The sequence below is a fragment of the Urocampus carinirostris genome, chromosome 7 (assembly GCF_059441175.1).
Source record: "Urocampus carinirostris isolate Australia breed hairy pipefish chromosome 7, RoL_Ucar_1.0, whole genome shotgun sequence".
NCBI classification, from domain to species: domain Eukaryota; kingdom Metazoa; phylum Chordata; class Actinopteri; order Syngnathiformes; family Syngnathidae; genus Urocampus; species Urocampus carinirostris.
Window position 1 is genome coordinate 11,978,176 of NC_142355.1, and position 18,577 is coordinate 11,996,752.

The 18,577-nt window shown below is 40.9% G+C and overlaps 1 protein-coding gene across 1 annotated transcript in view; it reads left to right on the forward strand.

The window, feature by feature from the left end:
* anpepb.1 (alanyl aminopeptidase, membrane b, tandem duplicate 1) overlaps nucleotides 1–17,274 on the forward strand; it is a 40,214-nt gene extending 22,940 nt beyond the window's left edge. The window contains exons 15-22 of the mRNA XM_088340264.1: nucleotides 1,724–1,731; nucleotides 1,850–1,997; nucleotides 5,481–5,572; nucleotides 8,974–9,081; nucleotides 9,149–9,316; nucleotides 10,633–10,773; nucleotides 14,829–14,910; nucleotides 16,793–17,274. Coding sequence (XP_088196390.1) covers nucleotides 1,724–1,731; nucleotides 1,850–1,997; nucleotides 5,481–5,572; nucleotides 8,974–9,081; nucleotides 9,149–9,316; nucleotides 10,633–10,773; nucleotides 14,829–14,910; nucleotides 16,793–16,975 — 930 coding nt within the window. The 3' untranslated portion in view covers nucleotides 16,976–17,274. The remainder of the gene's footprint in view (nucleotides 1–1,723; nucleotides 1,732–1,849; nucleotides 1,998–5,480; nucleotides 5,573–8,973; nucleotides 9,082–9,148; nucleotides 9,317–10,632; nucleotides 10,774–14,828; nucleotides 14,911–16,792) is intronic.
* Nucleotides 17,275–18,577: the final 1,303 nt, after the last annotated feature.

Below are 18,577 nucleotides of genomic sequence, written 5' to 3' on the forward strand. Positions count from 1 at the left end.
CTCTCTCTCTTTCTCTCTCTCTCTTTTTAATATATATATATATTTATTATTATTATTAGAAGTAGCGACGCCCTTTCCAAAATGCTTGGGGAAAAATATAAATATATATATATATATATATTTTTTTTCTTAAAATTGTTTTATTTTATTTTATTATTACTATTTCTTAGACCCGGTTAATGGGTACCAAAACCACCCGCGAAAAGTGAAAATCCGCGAAGTAGCGACGCCCCTTCAAAAATGCTTTAAAAAAATAAATAAATAAATTGGGGGGGTAAGGTCCCCCCCCAATTTTTTTTTTTCAAATAATTTTATTTTATTATTAATATTTTTTAGACCCGCGAAGCTCTGAACCCGCGAACATGGAACCGCGGAGTAGTGAGGTCCCACGGTACATCCTCTCAGAAAAAGCTCTTTATCTCAGAAGCTTTCTTGGAAACGAGTATGTTTGCCAAACTTAGCCATGTTTAACTCTTGTTTACTAAACAAAGGTAAAATCTAAAAATACACATTTTTTCTAATAAATATGAAGCTTTCTTTTGATATGCCCTATGCCTACAACATGGGAGGTCGCTGGTTCATACCTAATTGGTATAATGGCGGCGCCCTCTGTTGGCTGCGGCTGCATCGGTTCGCTACAACGGGTCAGGTGTATCGACATTTCGTTCTGTGTACATTGTTACAAAGAATGACAATACAAAGGAAATTATTATTATTATTATTATATAGCTACAGTACTAAAATTTCAGTCGACCTTCAAAAATGAGTCAACATGGTGAAAATTGACTGGTACCCGCATTTCCTTTTGAGAGAAATGTGACTTGACATGAGAGAAACCAAATGGAATATCTTAAAATGAGCAATATTTTCTGCGAATGGAGTAAGATTTTTTTTTTTTTTTTGCAGTATACATACCTGTCAAGCTCCAGGGCTCCATGCCCTTACAAAATGTTGTATTTTCCCTTACAAAATACAAAATAATCTTTATATTTTTTTCAAACCTGTTTATATATGTAGTTTAACATGTTATATTGTACATGTGTTTCCTTATATCATATATATTGTTAATTAACATTTTGTTGTGAGATACTGAGTTGCTCGACATGAATGAGGTTTATTATAAAGGTTTAAAAGTTAAGTAGCTTGGAAAAAAATTCATGCAAATATAATTAAGTAGACTAAAACATTTTCTTATTCAAATTATGAAATTATTTTCTGCGTTAAATTATTGTTGGTAATATTCTAATTAAAGGGATAACCACAAACCTGTCTTTTTTCATTTTCTCCTTTTATACTTCCTTTTTTTTCTTAACTTCTTTATACAACATAATAATTCGTAATAAAATGCATCCAAGCAAGTGAGCCGTTTGAGAGCCCGGCTCTCTTTAATGAGTTGAGCCGAAAAAGCCAGTTCTCTAAAAAGAGACGGACTTCCTTTCACGACACAACTACCACGGAATGTTGCATGATGGGAAATTCCCAGGCAGCAGACGCATGCGCATAGTAGCATCAAACCGCTCGCTCCGTTTGCGACGAAAAAAACGATACCGAGATAGAGGCTACCGCGGCGAACTCGTTTGACTTGATTGATTTGCCGTTTCGTGATAGTCGGTGTATACCGGATGGTACCCATAATTGACTGATTTGCGTTTTTCCGTACAGATTTTCTTGTACACGTCTTAGAATGCATAATAAACATACTTTGTACGGCAAAAACGTACAGGTTGACAGGTATGAGTATAGAAAACACTATAATGACCACCTCCTCATTGATGTAGCCTTCCAATAAGACGGAGTTGAGATAAGATATGAAAAGCAAAATGGAACTGAATGTACTTATTCCTAATAGGGCAAAGATCATCCCTACGGTTCTGGCTCTTAGCACCACCAAGTATCTGGATAAGGAGACAGAGTACATGCCTTGGGAGGCAACTCTAAACAACCTGGACTTCTTCTACCTCATGTTCGACCGAAGTGAGGTTTACGGCATCATGCAGGTGGCTGTTTTTGCTTTCCCATGATTACATTGGTTCAAAAAAAAGCTTATTTAATCAGTCAGTGGCCATTTTGAACAGAATACTGTCTTTGAGCCTGTTGTCGAATATCTGTCAAGGACCCTCTTGGGGTGGTAGGACAGCACAGTGTAGAAACACACATTAGTATAGGTGTTCATTCAGAGATTGTTCAGGACACGGTAAGCCAGGTAACGAGGCAACAGCCGTGGTTCAAGATGTACGCAAGAGGTCGGGGGTTCAGTAAACATAATAAGTGAAAGCGACAGTCCAAGAGTCAGCTGGTACCCGAGATCCGGAAGAGCAGGCATGGGTTCGGTTCACTCGAATGACAAAAAGGCAGAGACAAGAGTGCTTAGGACTTGACAAGGAAGGCAACGAATAAGCACAGAGCTAAGGGGAAATAATGTTTAAAGGCACAAGGTAGAGTTGTGATAGGAGGGAAATCAGGACAAGTGACCGCAGCTGTGAGGAGAAAATTGTCACCTGGAAGTGAATGACTTAATAAGGTAGCAGATCTCAGGCCAACCGCGTGCGATGCAACTGGCAATTGCAATTTTTCTTTTGGAATCAGGTGTGTAGGGACACTTTTTTGAGGAAAATGCATGGTGCCAAATGGTGTACAGTATTAGACATGTCTGATGATTTTGGTGCTTCCTCATGTGTGTGCCGCACTGAAGAAAATGGCTAACTGCACTTTTCCACAACGCATGCGCTCTAAATACAAAACACCATAGTGACGTCTGAAAACATTTATGATGCCCTTCTAGAGAATAAATCAGTCTGTGTTTTTGCCAACCTTATTCATACACTGTATCACATAACAGGAACAAAATGGGAGACAATACTTGAAAAGCTATACTAGCCAACACCAGTAGTACTAAGCTTACAGACTCAGGTAGGCAGTGGTGGCAAACACAATTTCCTGACACTTATCCTGTCAGGAACAGGATCAGAACCCAAACGCATGACGTTCTCACACAAGCCTTTTATTTTACGGGAAATGGGGAGTCATGCACGTTAGGCAGCGGTCTGGCGTAGAAAGACTGGAAGCTAGAGACTGACGAGATCGATTCCAATTGCCCGAGCAGATACCGGACAGATGGGGTCGATACCGGACAGGACGGGACAGACAAGATTGCTAATGAACCAGAGTATCGAAATAAACCGGACAAACAAGACGGGGATGAAAACTGGAGGGAATAAACAGGACAAAGATAGACGGAACAAAACTGGAAACCGATATTTAACAGGACAAAATAAACGGAAACAATACCGGACATGAAATACCAACAGGAAAACAGGACCGAGTCAGAACCTACGTCAGTGCAGAGGTTCGTTGATGGACCGACAAAGGAAAAATGAGAGCACTGAGCTTAAAAAGACTTGAAGCCAATCCGTCAATGAGCCGCAGCTGGTGCCACACGGGCGGGGCCAATTGGGCGCCATGGCAACCGTGACATATCCTACTTAAACCTATTAAGGCAGTTGGCATTCAAGTAGATCCAAACCAGATAGCCACAATCACTTTACTAGATATGAAACGGGCACCGCAAAGACGAGCATTCCTAATGATGTCCTCGGTTGATTCAGATATTTTAATGGCTTTCAGCCATAAGCTCCTACGGTGGTTTGAAAAGGCCTATTTCCTCGGGGAATTGCAGAGATATTGTGTTTCCTAAAATTGCAATTGATACACCCCTACACAAAACAGCTGGTCTTGTTGTTTTTGTAAATCGCGACACTAAAAAGGCAACTCAACATACAAATCTTCCGTCCCTCTATTCACACTCGTACTCCTCCCACTGTTTGGGTCAACAATGCGGACATAAATGGGTTGTTACCAGTGTTCCCTCTAAGCCACGCGCGTGCGCAATTGCGCACTGCTCGCACATTCTCAGCGCACAAGAAAGTCTAGCCAGCGCACAAAAATGAGGGCTCAAAATTACTTATTAAGAAGCGACTTAAGTCAAAGTTACAGTGCATGAAGGTAAAAATACACGGGTTCCCCTGGCGCTGTGTTCTAAATGCGGTATTTTGAAGTCGAAGGAAGTTGAGTAAAGTTAGTAGAGTATGTTGAGAACCGGCTTCCTCGGCTCGGCTCACTAAAAAGGAACCTAAACGGCTCTTCAGGTTGTTTTTGCTTCTTTAATCCCAACATGACCAAATATTAAGTAAAATTATGCACAAATTGACTTAAAGGAAGGGGGGAATAGAACAAAAAAGAAAAAAATACCAAAATGAAAAAGTAGTGAAAAGCTGAGAAAAAAAGAAACAAAAGGAGGAGAAAAAAGAAGGAAAAATTTAGAAAAAAAGCCAGAAAAAAAGAAAAGAAAGAAATGTAGGAAAAAAGTAAATAGAGAACAAAAAGAAAAAAGTAACAGCTCGGAAAAAATAAACACAGTGAGATTTTTTTAAAGGAATTTTTAAAAAAAGTAGAAAAAAACCACCGAAAAAAGAATTAAAAGTTTGTGTTGCATTCAAATAATTTCCAAATACTGTATATCAAGTGAATCTTGTTGACAACATTGTATTTCCACTAAAAAATGTGATTAAGTACAGTTCTGTATCTTACAACTGACTAAATAAGCCCCCAAAAATGTTAATATTATGCGACCAGATATATCAGGAAATAAAAAGAAATGGATATCTTGTGAAAGAATTGTAAGAACAAACGACGTTTGTAGGCCGTACAACGTTTGCAATAGTACGTGAGTCAATTCATTCAAAAGAGAAAAATCATTTTGCATTGCCGGAAACTCAGCAAAATGTAACTTGATGTCAAGTTTTGGACATGTTTGATAATGGATTAGTTACCACACTTGGGATTGCTGTTGCTCACTGTTGTTTCAAGCGTTGCTCACCGACTTTGTGTGAACGCTCAGACCCGTGGAAAATTAGAGGGAACATTGGTTGTTACCATGGCAACCCCTACTGATAACATCACAAAAAGTGAACAGTCCAGATCAGTGATGCAATCTGGCACTATGTCATCCGTATGGTTGCCTTGGCCCTGCCTTCTAGAAATATTTTATGTGAGGCAGCCCTCAATTGCGTTTTCTATTCAATATAAGTACATTTTTGGATATTTTTACTCCCTTTTTTTATCATTGGCATACATTTGTACCTTTGTACTCATAAATTGCCAAATTTGGTATTGATTGACGATTTGATTAATAAAGTCAAGCTCTAGGCTCTTCTACACTACTTAATGTTAGTGTAACTCTAAAAAAAGACACACATAATGAATTTTGTGATTTTTAAATATAATTGAAGTTTAGGGTTGTTGGTAATCAGCATTTGAGTTTATCAGTTATTGGTATCATAATGAAATAAACTGTTATTATCTTATGCATCCCTACTTAAAAATTGCAAAAAAATTTAACCAATAGGGTAAGATTTATATTTTTTGTATGTATGAGTCTGTCCATTTTTCACAAACTAAAAGCTTATTGTTCTTATTTTCAGGAATATTTAAAGAAGCAGGTCATCCCACTGTTTAACTATTATAAGACACTAACTGAAGGTTGGACAAAGGTACCAGATGGCCACATGGACCAGTGAGTAAACCTTAAATGAGATATTTATTTGTGTTGGGGCTAATTATGTCATCTGTTACATTCTTTATTTGACCAAACTATCGTAAATTCTGGACTATGGAGCGCACCTGATTATAAGACGCACCCACCACATTTTAAGAGAAAAAACGATTTTGTACTTATACAAGACGCACCTGTATATAAGCCGCATGCGCCCACATTAAAAAAATGTAACACAAACACAAAATTAACCCAGACCCGCGATTGTAACTGACTATCCTTCATTAAAGTACACAGTCCAAAAATCACAGCCGGCAAATTGAACGGAAAATGATACCGGTACTTAAGGTTTGATGCAGGCCGGCAGAGTCCGGGTCTCGTTGAAAGTAATCCAAAGAAAAAAGTGTATATTTCCAAAGGTAAGGGTGGGAACACTATATATCCACTATTGTCCGCCGTGTCCACAAACACTCACCTTTACCGGTCCCCACTTCCCGTCAGCCCGCGTTTGTTTCGCCCCTTCTTTTTAATTCACCCGTACAAAACATATCAGAATAAGTGTCCAAAATAAATACAAATAAATACATTACAAAAATATACAGTTGCAAATTCATATTATACATGGTTACACATATTTACAAAGAAAGACGGTACACCGAGACAGTTTTCAAAGCTTTAATAATAATATAACTTTCATCCCAATTGGTTCCTGTGACAGGGCAGTTAATGGGAGCAACACGCTCGCAACACAGTAAACGGGTCTGTTAAAAAAACATACCGTACTTGTAAAAATCACGGTAAACCGTCCTCATCTTTCTCCTTAGAACTGAAGCCATCAAAGTCGTCTTCCTCAGTGTCGGGAAGAAACTTTGTCATATAAACTTCGTCCCACACTCCTGCAGCCGGACTCGCGCCGTCACTGACGCTGGAACTTTCATCCACTCCTGATTCTGTGCCCTCCTCTCCGTCACGCAGCAGACCGGCTTTTCAGAACCCGTTGATGATGGTGGATTTGTTGATGCTGCCCCACGCTATCAGGATTCACTGGCAGACTTGCGAAAAAGTTGCCTTTTGCGTGCGGCCAGTTTTAGTGAAAGATTTCTCGCCGCTAGTCAAGCCAAGAAGTTGCAGTCTTCCTCAGCGCATATATTCCACCGGTCTAAATCTTACCTTTTGTACTCGAGCGCCGCTGGCGGCCGTTAGAAAAATTACATATACTGTATTGGCCGCATCACTTAATAAGCCGCAGGGTTGAAAGTTTGGGGAAAAAGTAGCGGCTTATTGTCTGGAATTCACGGTAGTAACTAACAGAGTAACTCTACTACTGCTGGCCGCCTTGTGAACAATCATCATTTTGGCAGTTGTAACCTGAGTATTAGGAGTGGACAGATCCATCAAAATCAATATTATCGATATTAAGCAAGCAGGTTGGATTGATACTATTGTCCTGGGATCGATACTTCGCTCTTCCACTATTTATTTTCAAAGCTGCTTCTCTGTGTAGATAGCGGAGCCCCTCTGTCTCACCCAGCCCCCCTGTAACTCACTCAAGTATATGCATGCATGGATGACTGATGGCCAGACTTAAATGACTCCTTGACTAGACTCTGGGTTCGGGTCGTGAGGGGCAGCAGCCTCCACAAAGAAACCCAGACCTCTCTATTCCCAGTCACTTCATCCAGCTCATCCAACGGGATTCTGAAGTGTTCCCAGGCTAGCCTAGAGACGTAGTGTCTCCAGTGTGTCCTGGGTTGTCCCCCGGGCCTCCTGCCGAAGAGACATACCTGGAACACCTCACGTCCAGGAGGCATCCTTATGAGATGCCCTAGCCCCCTCAACTGGCTCCTCACAATGCGCAGGAGCAGTGGGTCTACTCTGAATTGTTCCTGGATGACAGAGCTTCTCACCTTATCTCCAAGGGAGAACCCAGCAACCCTGTGGAGGAAACTCATTTCAGCTACTTGTATGTGGGATCTTGTTCTTTCGGTCATGACCCACAGTTTTTTGGCCAAAGGTGAGGGTAGGAACGTAGGTCGATCGGTAAATCGAAAGCAGTGTTTTTGAGTTTAGCTCTTTCTTCACCACAACAAACCAGTACAGGGTCCACATAACGGCAGATGCTGCACCGATCCGTCTGTCAATCTCCTGTTTCTGGTGCAGTGTTTATTGTAATCATAATTATAAATATTCAAAGGGTAAAGGTTGTATTATTCAATGGTCATGACGTTTTCATGTGAAAAGTATCAGCATCCGATCAGTATCAATTGCCCTGTATGTACTTCGATTGGTTCCAATGTTCCCTCTAGGCTGCGTGTGTGTGCAATTGCGCACTACCCAGAGCTTTTCCGCGCACAAGAAAATCTAGCCAGCTCACAAAAATCAGGGCTCGAAATTGCTGATTAAAAAGCGAATTAAGTCAAAGTTACAGTGCATGAAGGTAAAAATACAAGGGTTACCCTGACGTAAGTTCTAAATGCGGTATTTGGAAGTCACGTTCGAAGTAGAACGAAGTTGAGTAAAGTCAGTAGAGTTTTTCGAGAACCGGCTTCTTCGGCTCGGCTCACTAAAAAGAACAGGCTCTTTCGGGTCCCAAACGGCTCTTCAGGTTGGTTTTGCTTCTTTAATCACTACACGACCAAGTATTATGTAAAATTGTGCACAAAATGACTTAAAGGAAGGGGGGAAATAGAACAAAAAAGAAAAAAATACCAAAATAAAAAAGTAGTGAAAAGCTAAGAAAAAAAACGAAAAAAAAGGAGAGAAAAAGAGAGGGAAAAATTCAGAAAAAAGACAGAACAAAAGAAAGAAGTAAATAAAAGGAAAAGGTAATAGAGAACAAAAAACAAGAAAAAAGTAGCAGCTGGGAAAAAATAAACACAATGAGATTTTTTAAAACAGAGAAAAAGAGGAAAAAGTTTGTATTGCATTGAAATAATTTCCAATCACATCAACATTGTACTTCCACAAAAAAATGTCATTAAATGCAGTTCTGTATCATGCAACTAACTAAATAAGCCCCCCAAAATGTTAGTATTATGCGACAAAAGATACCAGGAATAAAATAAATGGAAATCTTGTTGTAAAAACAAATGGCGCTTGTAGACCCTGCAACCTTTGCAATCGTACATGAGTCAATTCATTCAAAAGTGAAAAATAATTTAGCATTGCCGGAAACTCAGCAAAATGTAACGTGATGTCGAGTTCCGGACATGTTTGATAATTAGTTATCTTGCCACACTTGGGATTATGGTTGCTCACTGTTGTTTCAAGAGCTGCTTACAGACTTTGCGTGAACGCTCAGACCCGTGGAAAATTACAGGGAACATTGATTGGATCAATACCAAAAGTCCCAGTATCACCCACACCTATTGAATATAGAACAATCTGTATATTATTTTGCTAACTTTGGCTTGCCCTGGTAGGTACAATGAGGTGAATGCCATCAGTCTGGCTTGCAGGACAGGTCATCAGGAATGCCTCGACCAGATCAAGGCGTGGTTCAAGCAATGGATGGACGGGGGGAAAAACCCGTAAGTGAAGAACAAAATGAGTCTTCTTTGGATGGTACTGTGCTCATATCGTCATCATTAATTCCAGAATACACCCCAACCTACGATCCACTGTTTACTGCAATGCCATTGCAGCAGGGGGCGCCCAAGAGTGGAACTTTGCTTGGTCTGAGTTCCAAAACGCCACCATTGCCTCAGAAGCCGAAAAACTGCGTGCGGCCTTGGCCTGTACGAAGCAGCCTTGGCTACTTAATAGGTGCGTTCAGCCGACATCACCATGACAGTAGTTTCTCGTTTTTTTGCGAGGGTTGTGTTCCCAAAAGGGTCCTGGAATAGTGAAAACCCGAGAAGTAGAACCCTACATCCATTTATTTATTAAATACTCCTTTGTTGATTGAACCAAAGAAGAAACCCAGGGATAAGTCTCATCTCATCAGCTGTACCGCTTATCCTCAGTAGGGTTGCGGGGGTGCTGGAGCCCATCCCAGCAATCATCGGGCAGTGGGCAGGGGACACCCTGAACTGGTTGCCAGCCAATCGCAGGGCCCCAGGGATAAGTATTTTTGAATAAAAGTTAAATAATAGTAGTATAATTAACTTCTCTACTGTCGATTGATAATTAAAATAAATATTTTTTAGCCGTTTTATCTCACAATTGTATTGATAGGGCTGCATTAGCCTAGGATGTAGAGCACTCGTCTTGGGATCAAGAGATCGAAGGTTCGATTCCTGGCTCCTCCGTGTTATATGTCGAAGTGTCCTTGGGTAAGACACTGAATCCCTAATGCCCCCAATAAGCAGGTCGGTTCCTTCGCCGCTATTGGTGTGTGAGTGTGTGTGTAAATGGGTAAAGCACTTTGGGAGGTCGTCATTGACTTGAAAAGCGCTATATAAATGCAGACCATTTACCATTTAGGACATATTCCACTTAACTTCACATGATACTTTGTTGCTATCATGCGGTCGTTATGGAAAACTGCATTCACCATCTGGTCGGCAAACCAAAATGTAAAAGCCATATTGGACCAAAAAAAAAAACAACTAATAAAAAATATAATACTCTGGACCCACAAAAAAAATCAAGTGTTATATAAGCCTTATAAGGAAGGAAACACATACTTATCTATCTTTTTCATTGGAAAAGGTTAAGAATTGGTCCTGTTTGTCCTACAGAAACCACATATTTTTCCATTAACAAACAGGTTTAAAAAGCACATGGGAGCCATTAGGGAGCACTAAATCGACACATGTGGCTCCAGAGTAAGTTTAGCGGTTCGAGGAGTCCAGTTTTGTTGGTCATAGAAAGCATCTTCACCTGCCTTTTTGGCCCGGCTGCAGGTGCGATTGTCGGTCCATAGCATTTTGTTCACAGGATGGCTTTTAGAGAAACTTGAAAATTAAAAAGAATGTCATTAAGCTGTTTCACGCAAGTAGACACAAGCAGAAAAGGGGCGGGGCAATCGTAAGCCAATTAGAATGCAGAGCGCAATGCCAAGTAGCATAACAGCGATACAGCAAGGGGTTACTATGTTGGTTTTGACCTGCTGCCAATGAATGTGATGGTTTCTCCAGGTACCTGGAGTACACACTGAACTCCAGCTTGATCCGAAAGCAGGACGCAACCTCCACCATTGTCTACATTGCCAACAACGTGATTGGTCAATCTTTGGCTTGGGATTTCGTCCGCGCTCATTGGTCTTACATTTTCACCCAGTGAGTATAAAAAAAATGCTTTTAACGGTCCTTAAATTGTGAAATGCATACATCGTCGAAGTTCACAACTTGACAGTTTATAAAGTGCTCTAACGAAATGGATTTTACACCCCCGAGTAAAAAGTTGTTACTTATTGACATGCCACTGAAAGAACCCGAAGCTATAAAAGGGTCCAAATGTAACAAAAAAATGGATGGTCAATACAAAGTTTACAACAAGATTGTTGTAAAACATGCTGGAATTTAAACTCTGACACAATCAATCCGGTGCTTTAAAAGCAATGTGGTTTGCCAAAATTACAAATTGAAACAATAAAGGCAAAAATCCAAGAGATGATGACCTGCAGAGAAAACCAAAATGGCTATAAGGTAGAGATGGGCAACCCTAGCCGCATATCCTGCATATTTTTAGAAGGTTTCTCTTCTTCAACTTAGTTGATGCTTAGGTTATTTTCTGTTGCCATAAAGTTTGTGAGCGTTTCAACTTTACTTTCAAATCGATATATGCACAACATACAGCATAAATTACCGTAAATTCCGGACCATAGAGCGCACCTGATTATAAGCCGCACCCACCACATTCTAAGAGGATAACCGCTTTTGTACTTACACAAGCCGCACCTGTACATAAGCCACATGCACCCACATTAAAACATGGAACACAATCACAAAATTAACCCAAACCCGACTTTGAGTCCCGCAATTGTAACTGAATATAAAGTACTCAATCCAAATACCACAGCCGGCAAAATGAATGGAAAATTATACCGGTACTTAAGGTTTGATGCAGACCTGCAGAGTCCGGCTCCCGTTGAAAATAATCCAAGGAAAAATGTTTTCAAAGGTAAGGGTGGGAAAAATATATATCCACTATTGTCCGCTGCGTCCACAAACACGTCTCACCTTTACTCCACTTCCCGTCAGCCCCTGTTGTTTGCGCCCCTTCTTTTTGATTCGCCCGTGGAAAACATACCAGAAAAAGTCTCTAAAATAAATACATTACAAAAATATACAGTTGCAAATACATATTATACATGGTTACACATATTTACAAAGAAAGAAGGTACACCGAGAGATTTTTCAAAGCTTTAATAATAATATTATATTTTCCATCCCAAACGGTGCCTGTAAAGGGTAGCAAAACGCTACTAAAAACACGCTCGCAACACAGTAAACGGGTCTGTTAAAAAAATATTCGGTACTTGTAGAAATCACGGTAAACCGTCCTCATCTTCCTCCTTATAATTTACGTCATCGAAGTCGTCTTCCTTCAGTATGGGGAAAGAGACTTTGTCATATAGACGTCGTCCCACACTCCCTTATTCAAAAACACACTAGCAGCACACTCGCAAAGTAAAGTTTACGTGCAGTAGCTCTGTTTCCTTCTTTATCGTACTGCTCTATTGCTTTTAGCTTGAAAGCTGCGTCATGTGCCTTTCTTATTGCAATTTACATGGTGAGGATATGTCTACGCTAATTAAGATTGTGCACAAGCTAAGAAGTTGCAGTCTTCCTCTGCGCATATATTCCACCGATCTAAATCTTACCTTTTGTACTCGAGCACCGCTGGCAGCTGTTAGAAAAATTACATAAATAGGCCGCATCACCGAATAAGCCGCAGGGTTGAACGTTTGGGAAAAAAGTAGCGGCTTATAGTCCGGAATTTACGGAAAATTACTTACTGTTCCCCATGTGCGAACTTGCAATAAATAAGACAAAAATGCAAATAGCGAATAACAATGAGGTTAAAAAAAGGAGGCGTGGAAAAAATGAAAATTTGAAAGGTTTAAAATAAAAATTGTGAATAGTATATGCCAGAATCTAATGAAGCAGTTTTCATTGACTTGGGAGAGGGCAGAAGGTGAGAAGGGTAAGGGCAGAAAGAGAGTTCAGAGTCTTGACAGCCTGATGGAAGGAGCTGTCCTTGAGCCTGCTGGTTCTGGCGATGAGACTTCACAGGTTGAAGAGGCTGTGAGATAGGTGGGTGGGCTCACCTACAATCTCGGAGGCTGTGAGGGTGACCGAAGAAGATGTATATACCTAGGAAAAGAGAGAGAGGGATAAAAATGACCTATCACGTTTTTCTTAAGATACTCTGAAGGGTCTTTCGGGGGACACGGTGGAGGTCAGCAGCTAAGAAAGCTCTGTAGAATGAGAGCATGATGGGGGTCAAGGCAATTGCTCCACATTCAAGTTGAGATTTTTGTCCTCACACCACTGGGTCAGCCTGCTCACTTCACCCCTGAAGGTTGTCTCGTCGCCAATTTCGATGAGACACCCCACAGTTGCGTTGTCCGCAAACCTGGATGTTGGGGTGCAGTTGTGGGTCAGCAGCATGAAAAGAAAGAGGCTCAGTACGCAACCCTGTAGGATCCCGTGTTCGTTATGATGGTGCTGGAGGTGTTGCTGCCAAACCAAACTGCATGTGGTCTCCCTGTTTGGAAGTTGAGCATCGTGTCACACAGAGAGGTGTTCAGGCCTAGCCGATTCAGTTTGTAGATAAGCTGCTGGGTTATTTTAGAATAGAATAGAAATGGGGCGGCAGTGGCTCAGGAGGTGGAGCGCTCGTCTTGGGATCAAGAGATAGCAGTTCGAATCCCGGCTCCTCCGTTTTACATGTCAAAGTGTCCTTGGGTAAGACACTGAACCTTCAATACCCCCAATAAGCAGGTTAGCGCCTTACATGGCTGCACGGACACTATTGGGAAATGTGAAGCACACTGTAAAGAGCTTTGGGAAGTCTTGACTTGAAAAACGCTATACAAATGCAGATCATTTCATTCATTTCATTTCAATAGAATAGAATATACCTTTGTTGTCATTGTTACAACATGGGATATATTGTGACAACAGAATTGGACGTGGCACTCCAGTACCACATTTTACAGTGAGGATAAGGAAAACAGAGAAAAATAAACAAAGAAGATGTTTGTACTGTCCTTGTTGTATAGGCTTTGTTTTCCTCCGGAGGAGGGGTGTATGAGGGGGTGAGGGACAGACAGAAATGGGCGGATCCAACTAGATGTTTGATCTTATTGTACACACGGTCCAGTGTTTTTTTCCCTAATTGCTCAGTCCACGTATTGAATGAATTTGGGAAGTACAATCCTTAAACATGCCGGATTAAAGTCGCCGGCGGCGATAAAAACTCCATTGAGGTGTGGAAGCTGCTGTTTATTGATAGCAGCGGGCGGGAGATTTAGCGCTATGCTAATGTTCGTATCCGGTGGAACGTTAGCATCCGGTGGAACGTAAACAGCAACCACAATGACCACAGTTAGCTCTCTCGATAGATAGAAGGGTCTACACGATACTGCTAGAAACTCTATATCGGGTGAGCAGTGTGTGTCAATGATTCGGCTGTCATTGTAGCGCATAGTCCCCCACCCCAGTTTTTACCGGAGTCTCCGTCTCGTTCGTGGCGGTGAAGCGTGCGTCCTGCTAGTTGGACTGCGGCGTCGGGGAAGCCAAGACTCCGTGATGACAAAAATACTCCAATTTCGGACGAAGCTGTTGGTGGCGATCCGCAGCTCAAATTCACTCATTTTGTGGACGATCTGGCGTTGGTTAGGAACATGCTTGGGAGCGCTGGTCTGTGTGGTCGCCTTCTTAGCCCAGGCCCGACTGGCAGCCTTTTTCTTTTGCTCCGTTGTTGTCGGCAGGCAGATCACCCAGGGAGATCCGGTGGTCTCTGTATATCCCTCGGCATGTTGTGGATGTTATAAATGTTATTTTGATATTGAATGCTGAGCAGCTGAAGTCAGTGAATATCATCCTGTTAGTTGCAGTCAACTGAGTTTAAAGAATGGAAACCTCCAAAAACCAACAGGACCTGCAGCTTTCGAGGACTGGGTTGCCCACCAATGTAACAAGCCTAGGGTGCTCTGGTGATACACTAGACTAGAGCAAATAATACGTTTTTAAACTTATTTGACTCATGATGTCCTTTAAAGCAGAATACCACAATCAGGGAGGAACAGGAGGAAATAATTGGAAAGTTGAGTTGACGGCAATGCAACTGGCCTGCATTAATTGTTGACTTTCTGCACTTACAGGTACGGCGGCGGATCTTTTTCCTTTTCCAACCTCATCAACGGAATCACCAAACGTTTTTCCAGTGATTTTGAGCTTCAACAGGTTGGCTTTTCCAGATAATTTCTCAATTTATAATGGTTGTTTGACCTCCTGACAGGCATCATTCCCCACTGTATCCAGTGCTAGGTGCGTTATTGAAAAACAGTAATTAGTTACAGCTACTAGTTACTTTGTTTAAAAAGTAATTCTGTTCCCCACCAGATTACAGACACCCAAAAGTAGCTTGTTACTCTGAGAGTAAGTAAATAGTTACAAATTACTGGATATACTTGCATTAAAACCGACCCCCTAAAACTGCTTTAAAACAGCCACACATGAAAAGAAATTGAAGAAAACCTGTACAATACATCAACTTGTGGAAGTGGTCAACCCTTGTGCAATTTTTACTGCTTTCAAACGAACCCTTTTGTCTTTAGGCTTTAAAAATTAAAATATATATATTTTTTAACTATTTGGTCCCCTCAGGGAAATTAATTTGCCGTACCAGGGGTACAATCAGTGGTTCTCAAATAGTGGATCAGGCCTCCCTGGGTAGCACGAACCTATGCCATTCGGGGGAAATTCTTCTTTAACTTTCCTTGATTAAAGTGCAATGGCACCTCCACTATACTAGAGAGCAGTGGCGTTCTCATTGGCAGGGTGTTTTGTCTACATTCAGCATTAAGCACAGAGTAGAAGCATTGAGTATGAAGTGTTGTAACGGCAGTTAAGAAACAAAATGTTATTAGTAACACTTTACCTGAATTGTCACCAAGAAAATAAATTACATTTCGGTAAAGCGTAAGTTCCAACACTGACGGTAGCGTATTAAAATATGCATACACCAAGATTCAGAATTTAGCTCAGTACAAGAGATGATCTACTAATGAGTAAAAACCTGCACTTTGACAAATGAATAGAATAGAATAGAATCTCATCTCATCTCATCTCATCTCATCTCATTAGCCGTACCGCTTATCCTCATTAGGGTCGCGGGGGGGCTGGAGCCCATCCCAGTCATCTTCGGGCAGTGGGCAGGGGACACCCTGAACTGGTTGCCAGCCAATCGCAGGGCACACAGGGACAGACAACTCATTCGCTCATTCACACCTAGGGACAATATGGACCGGCCAATTCACCTGAAATGCATGTTTTTGGAACGTGGGAGGAAACCGGAGTGCCCGGAGGAAACCCACGCAAGCACGGGGAGAACATACAAACTCCGCACAGAAAGTCTGGAGTTGGATTTGAACCCACGACAGGTTCCCATGACATGAACTGTGCCGCACAAGCGCTAACCACTGTGCCGCCGTGCTGCCCCAGAATAGAATAGAATATACCTTTATTGTCAGTGTTACAAAATGGGTTGAACATATCGTGACAACGAAATTGGACGTGGCACTCCAGTTTCACATTTTAGTGAGGATAGAAGAAAACAAAGAAGATAAAAGAACAAAGAAGATGTTTGTATTGTCCTTGTTCCAGGCTTTGTTTTTCTCCGGAGGGGGTGCATGAGGGGGTGAGGGACAGACAGAAATGACCGGATCCAGCATGTTTGATGTTACTGTACACACGGTCCAGTGTTTTTCTCCCCCCATGGTTGCACAGTCCACGTATTGAATTAATTTGAGAAGTACAATCCTTGAGCATGCCTGATTAAAGTCGCCGCCGATGATAAAAGCTCTGTCGGGGTGTGCAAGCTGCTGCTTATTGATAGCAGCGAGCAGGAGATTTAGCGCTAGGCTAACTTTAGCATCCGGTGGAACGTAAACAGCAATCACAATGACCACAGTTAGCTCTCTCGGTAGATAGAAGGGTCTACACGATACTGCTAGAAACTCTATATCGGGTGAGCGGTGTGTGTCAATGATTCTGCTGTTATCTCGTGCAACAGCTTCACAATCATCATTTTTTAATAGGATGTTTACTTTCTTTCCCCTTGCAGCTCAAGCAATTCAAAGCAGATAATGCAGATGTTGGTTTCGGCTCCGGTACCCTGGCAGTGGACCAGTCCATCGAGAGGACAATCGCTAACATGAAGTGGATCGAAGAGAATAAGAAAAGTGTCGTAGATTGGTTCTGCAATGAAGTCAAGCTTTATGACGAGGTCACATGCCATCAAATGTAAAAAAAGTGCATTGTTTGAGAAGATTTATGTTCAAAATGATTGGTTCTTAGTGTGACACGCTAAGCAAATGTTCTGTTGATTTACCTCCTTAATTTAAATGCTTTGGATTAAAACAAGAAACTTATATATACTTTCTGGAAAGTTTTGTCATTTAAGGATGAAATGTCAAAAATAATTTTGTGAGGGGTACTTTGATGACTAGTTTACGTCCTGCAATTTTATTTATTGTTATGCTTTTATCAAACATGGAAACTTGTTGACGCCATCTACAGTTTTCAATAAATGTGTCTATACTTTGATGGTGATGATTTTTATTTGACTGTGACTGTGCAATTCATAGATTTCCCTATAATGTTTATTATTAAACACCTCCTATTACTAATGTTACACTATTGAAATAGGTCATGTATGTCATCATAACAGTTTTCCAGCTATATTAAGTATATTATTTAAAAATCAGAGCATAACCTCATTATTAACATTACTCCTTTAGTTGTTATAAATGCATTTATGTTCATCCACAATCTAAATGAATTATTTACTTGCTGTATCCTTTCATATCAGTACCTTCCCAGCAAAGGTCTTTTGATGCGTCAGTCTTATCTTATCAAACATCCTTTAAAATCCTGCTGGGGGCAGTTTTAACAATAGTCTCTTGTTCATTGACATCTTCTCCTCTAGCTTGTAATGTGAGTTCCAAAGAGAGCTAGTTAGAGTTCGATTTTTACGTTTTGCATGATCCACTCCTTTCTCCTACAAAAGAGGGGCCGGAACAAATTTCGATGCCTTTCCTGGTGGGAGACGCTGTTGGGAGAACTGTGGGAGAACTGTTCCAGATCGATTGGAACAGCGTGCACTCTCATTTTATTTTGAAACTTGATAATAAATGGCCTTACCTGCATTACTTCTCTCTACCTCTTTTTTTTCAAAGTCCTAATCCTCGGACAAGAACACACGGTGAGACACCAGAATTGTCTTTTGCCTTTTCTAATAAAAACCTTATCAATTAAAAAAACAGATCAATTTTAATAATAAGCAAAAATACATGAATTATAGAAGCAAGCATTTTTTTAGGACTCATTGGTAAAAATACTTTTAAATAAATTATTTCACATGATATGAAGCCCACCTCGAGGGAGCTGACACCATTTTCCGCCATCTTTCTACTAAGGGTACCCCAAGAAATCAAAAACATTTGAAAGGCTGGGGGAAAAAATTAAGAAAAATGGTTTGGTCAGTTTCAGGAGTTGTCTTTTACTTTGTATCACTCGTTTTCTGTTGCACTACACAATATTTCATAGAATTTATTGTCACTGTAACCTACAAGGGCCTTCCTGATGGTGTAAGAACAAGGTAGAGTCCATGGTGTAACATAATAAGTTAAGAGTATTAGCATAAAAATAAGTAATATTAAACAAATAAACAAAAAAATAAATAAATAAACTGAAACATCCCTGGTCATTATGGCACATTCTCTAAGCATGGAACCAGTGTTGTATTTTACAGCGTTGAGGGTGATTCTTGTCCTAGGGTAAAAACTGGTTTTAGCTGGGGGGCCACAAACGCTCTAAAAAAATCTCACGGGGAAATCTCTCTCTCTCT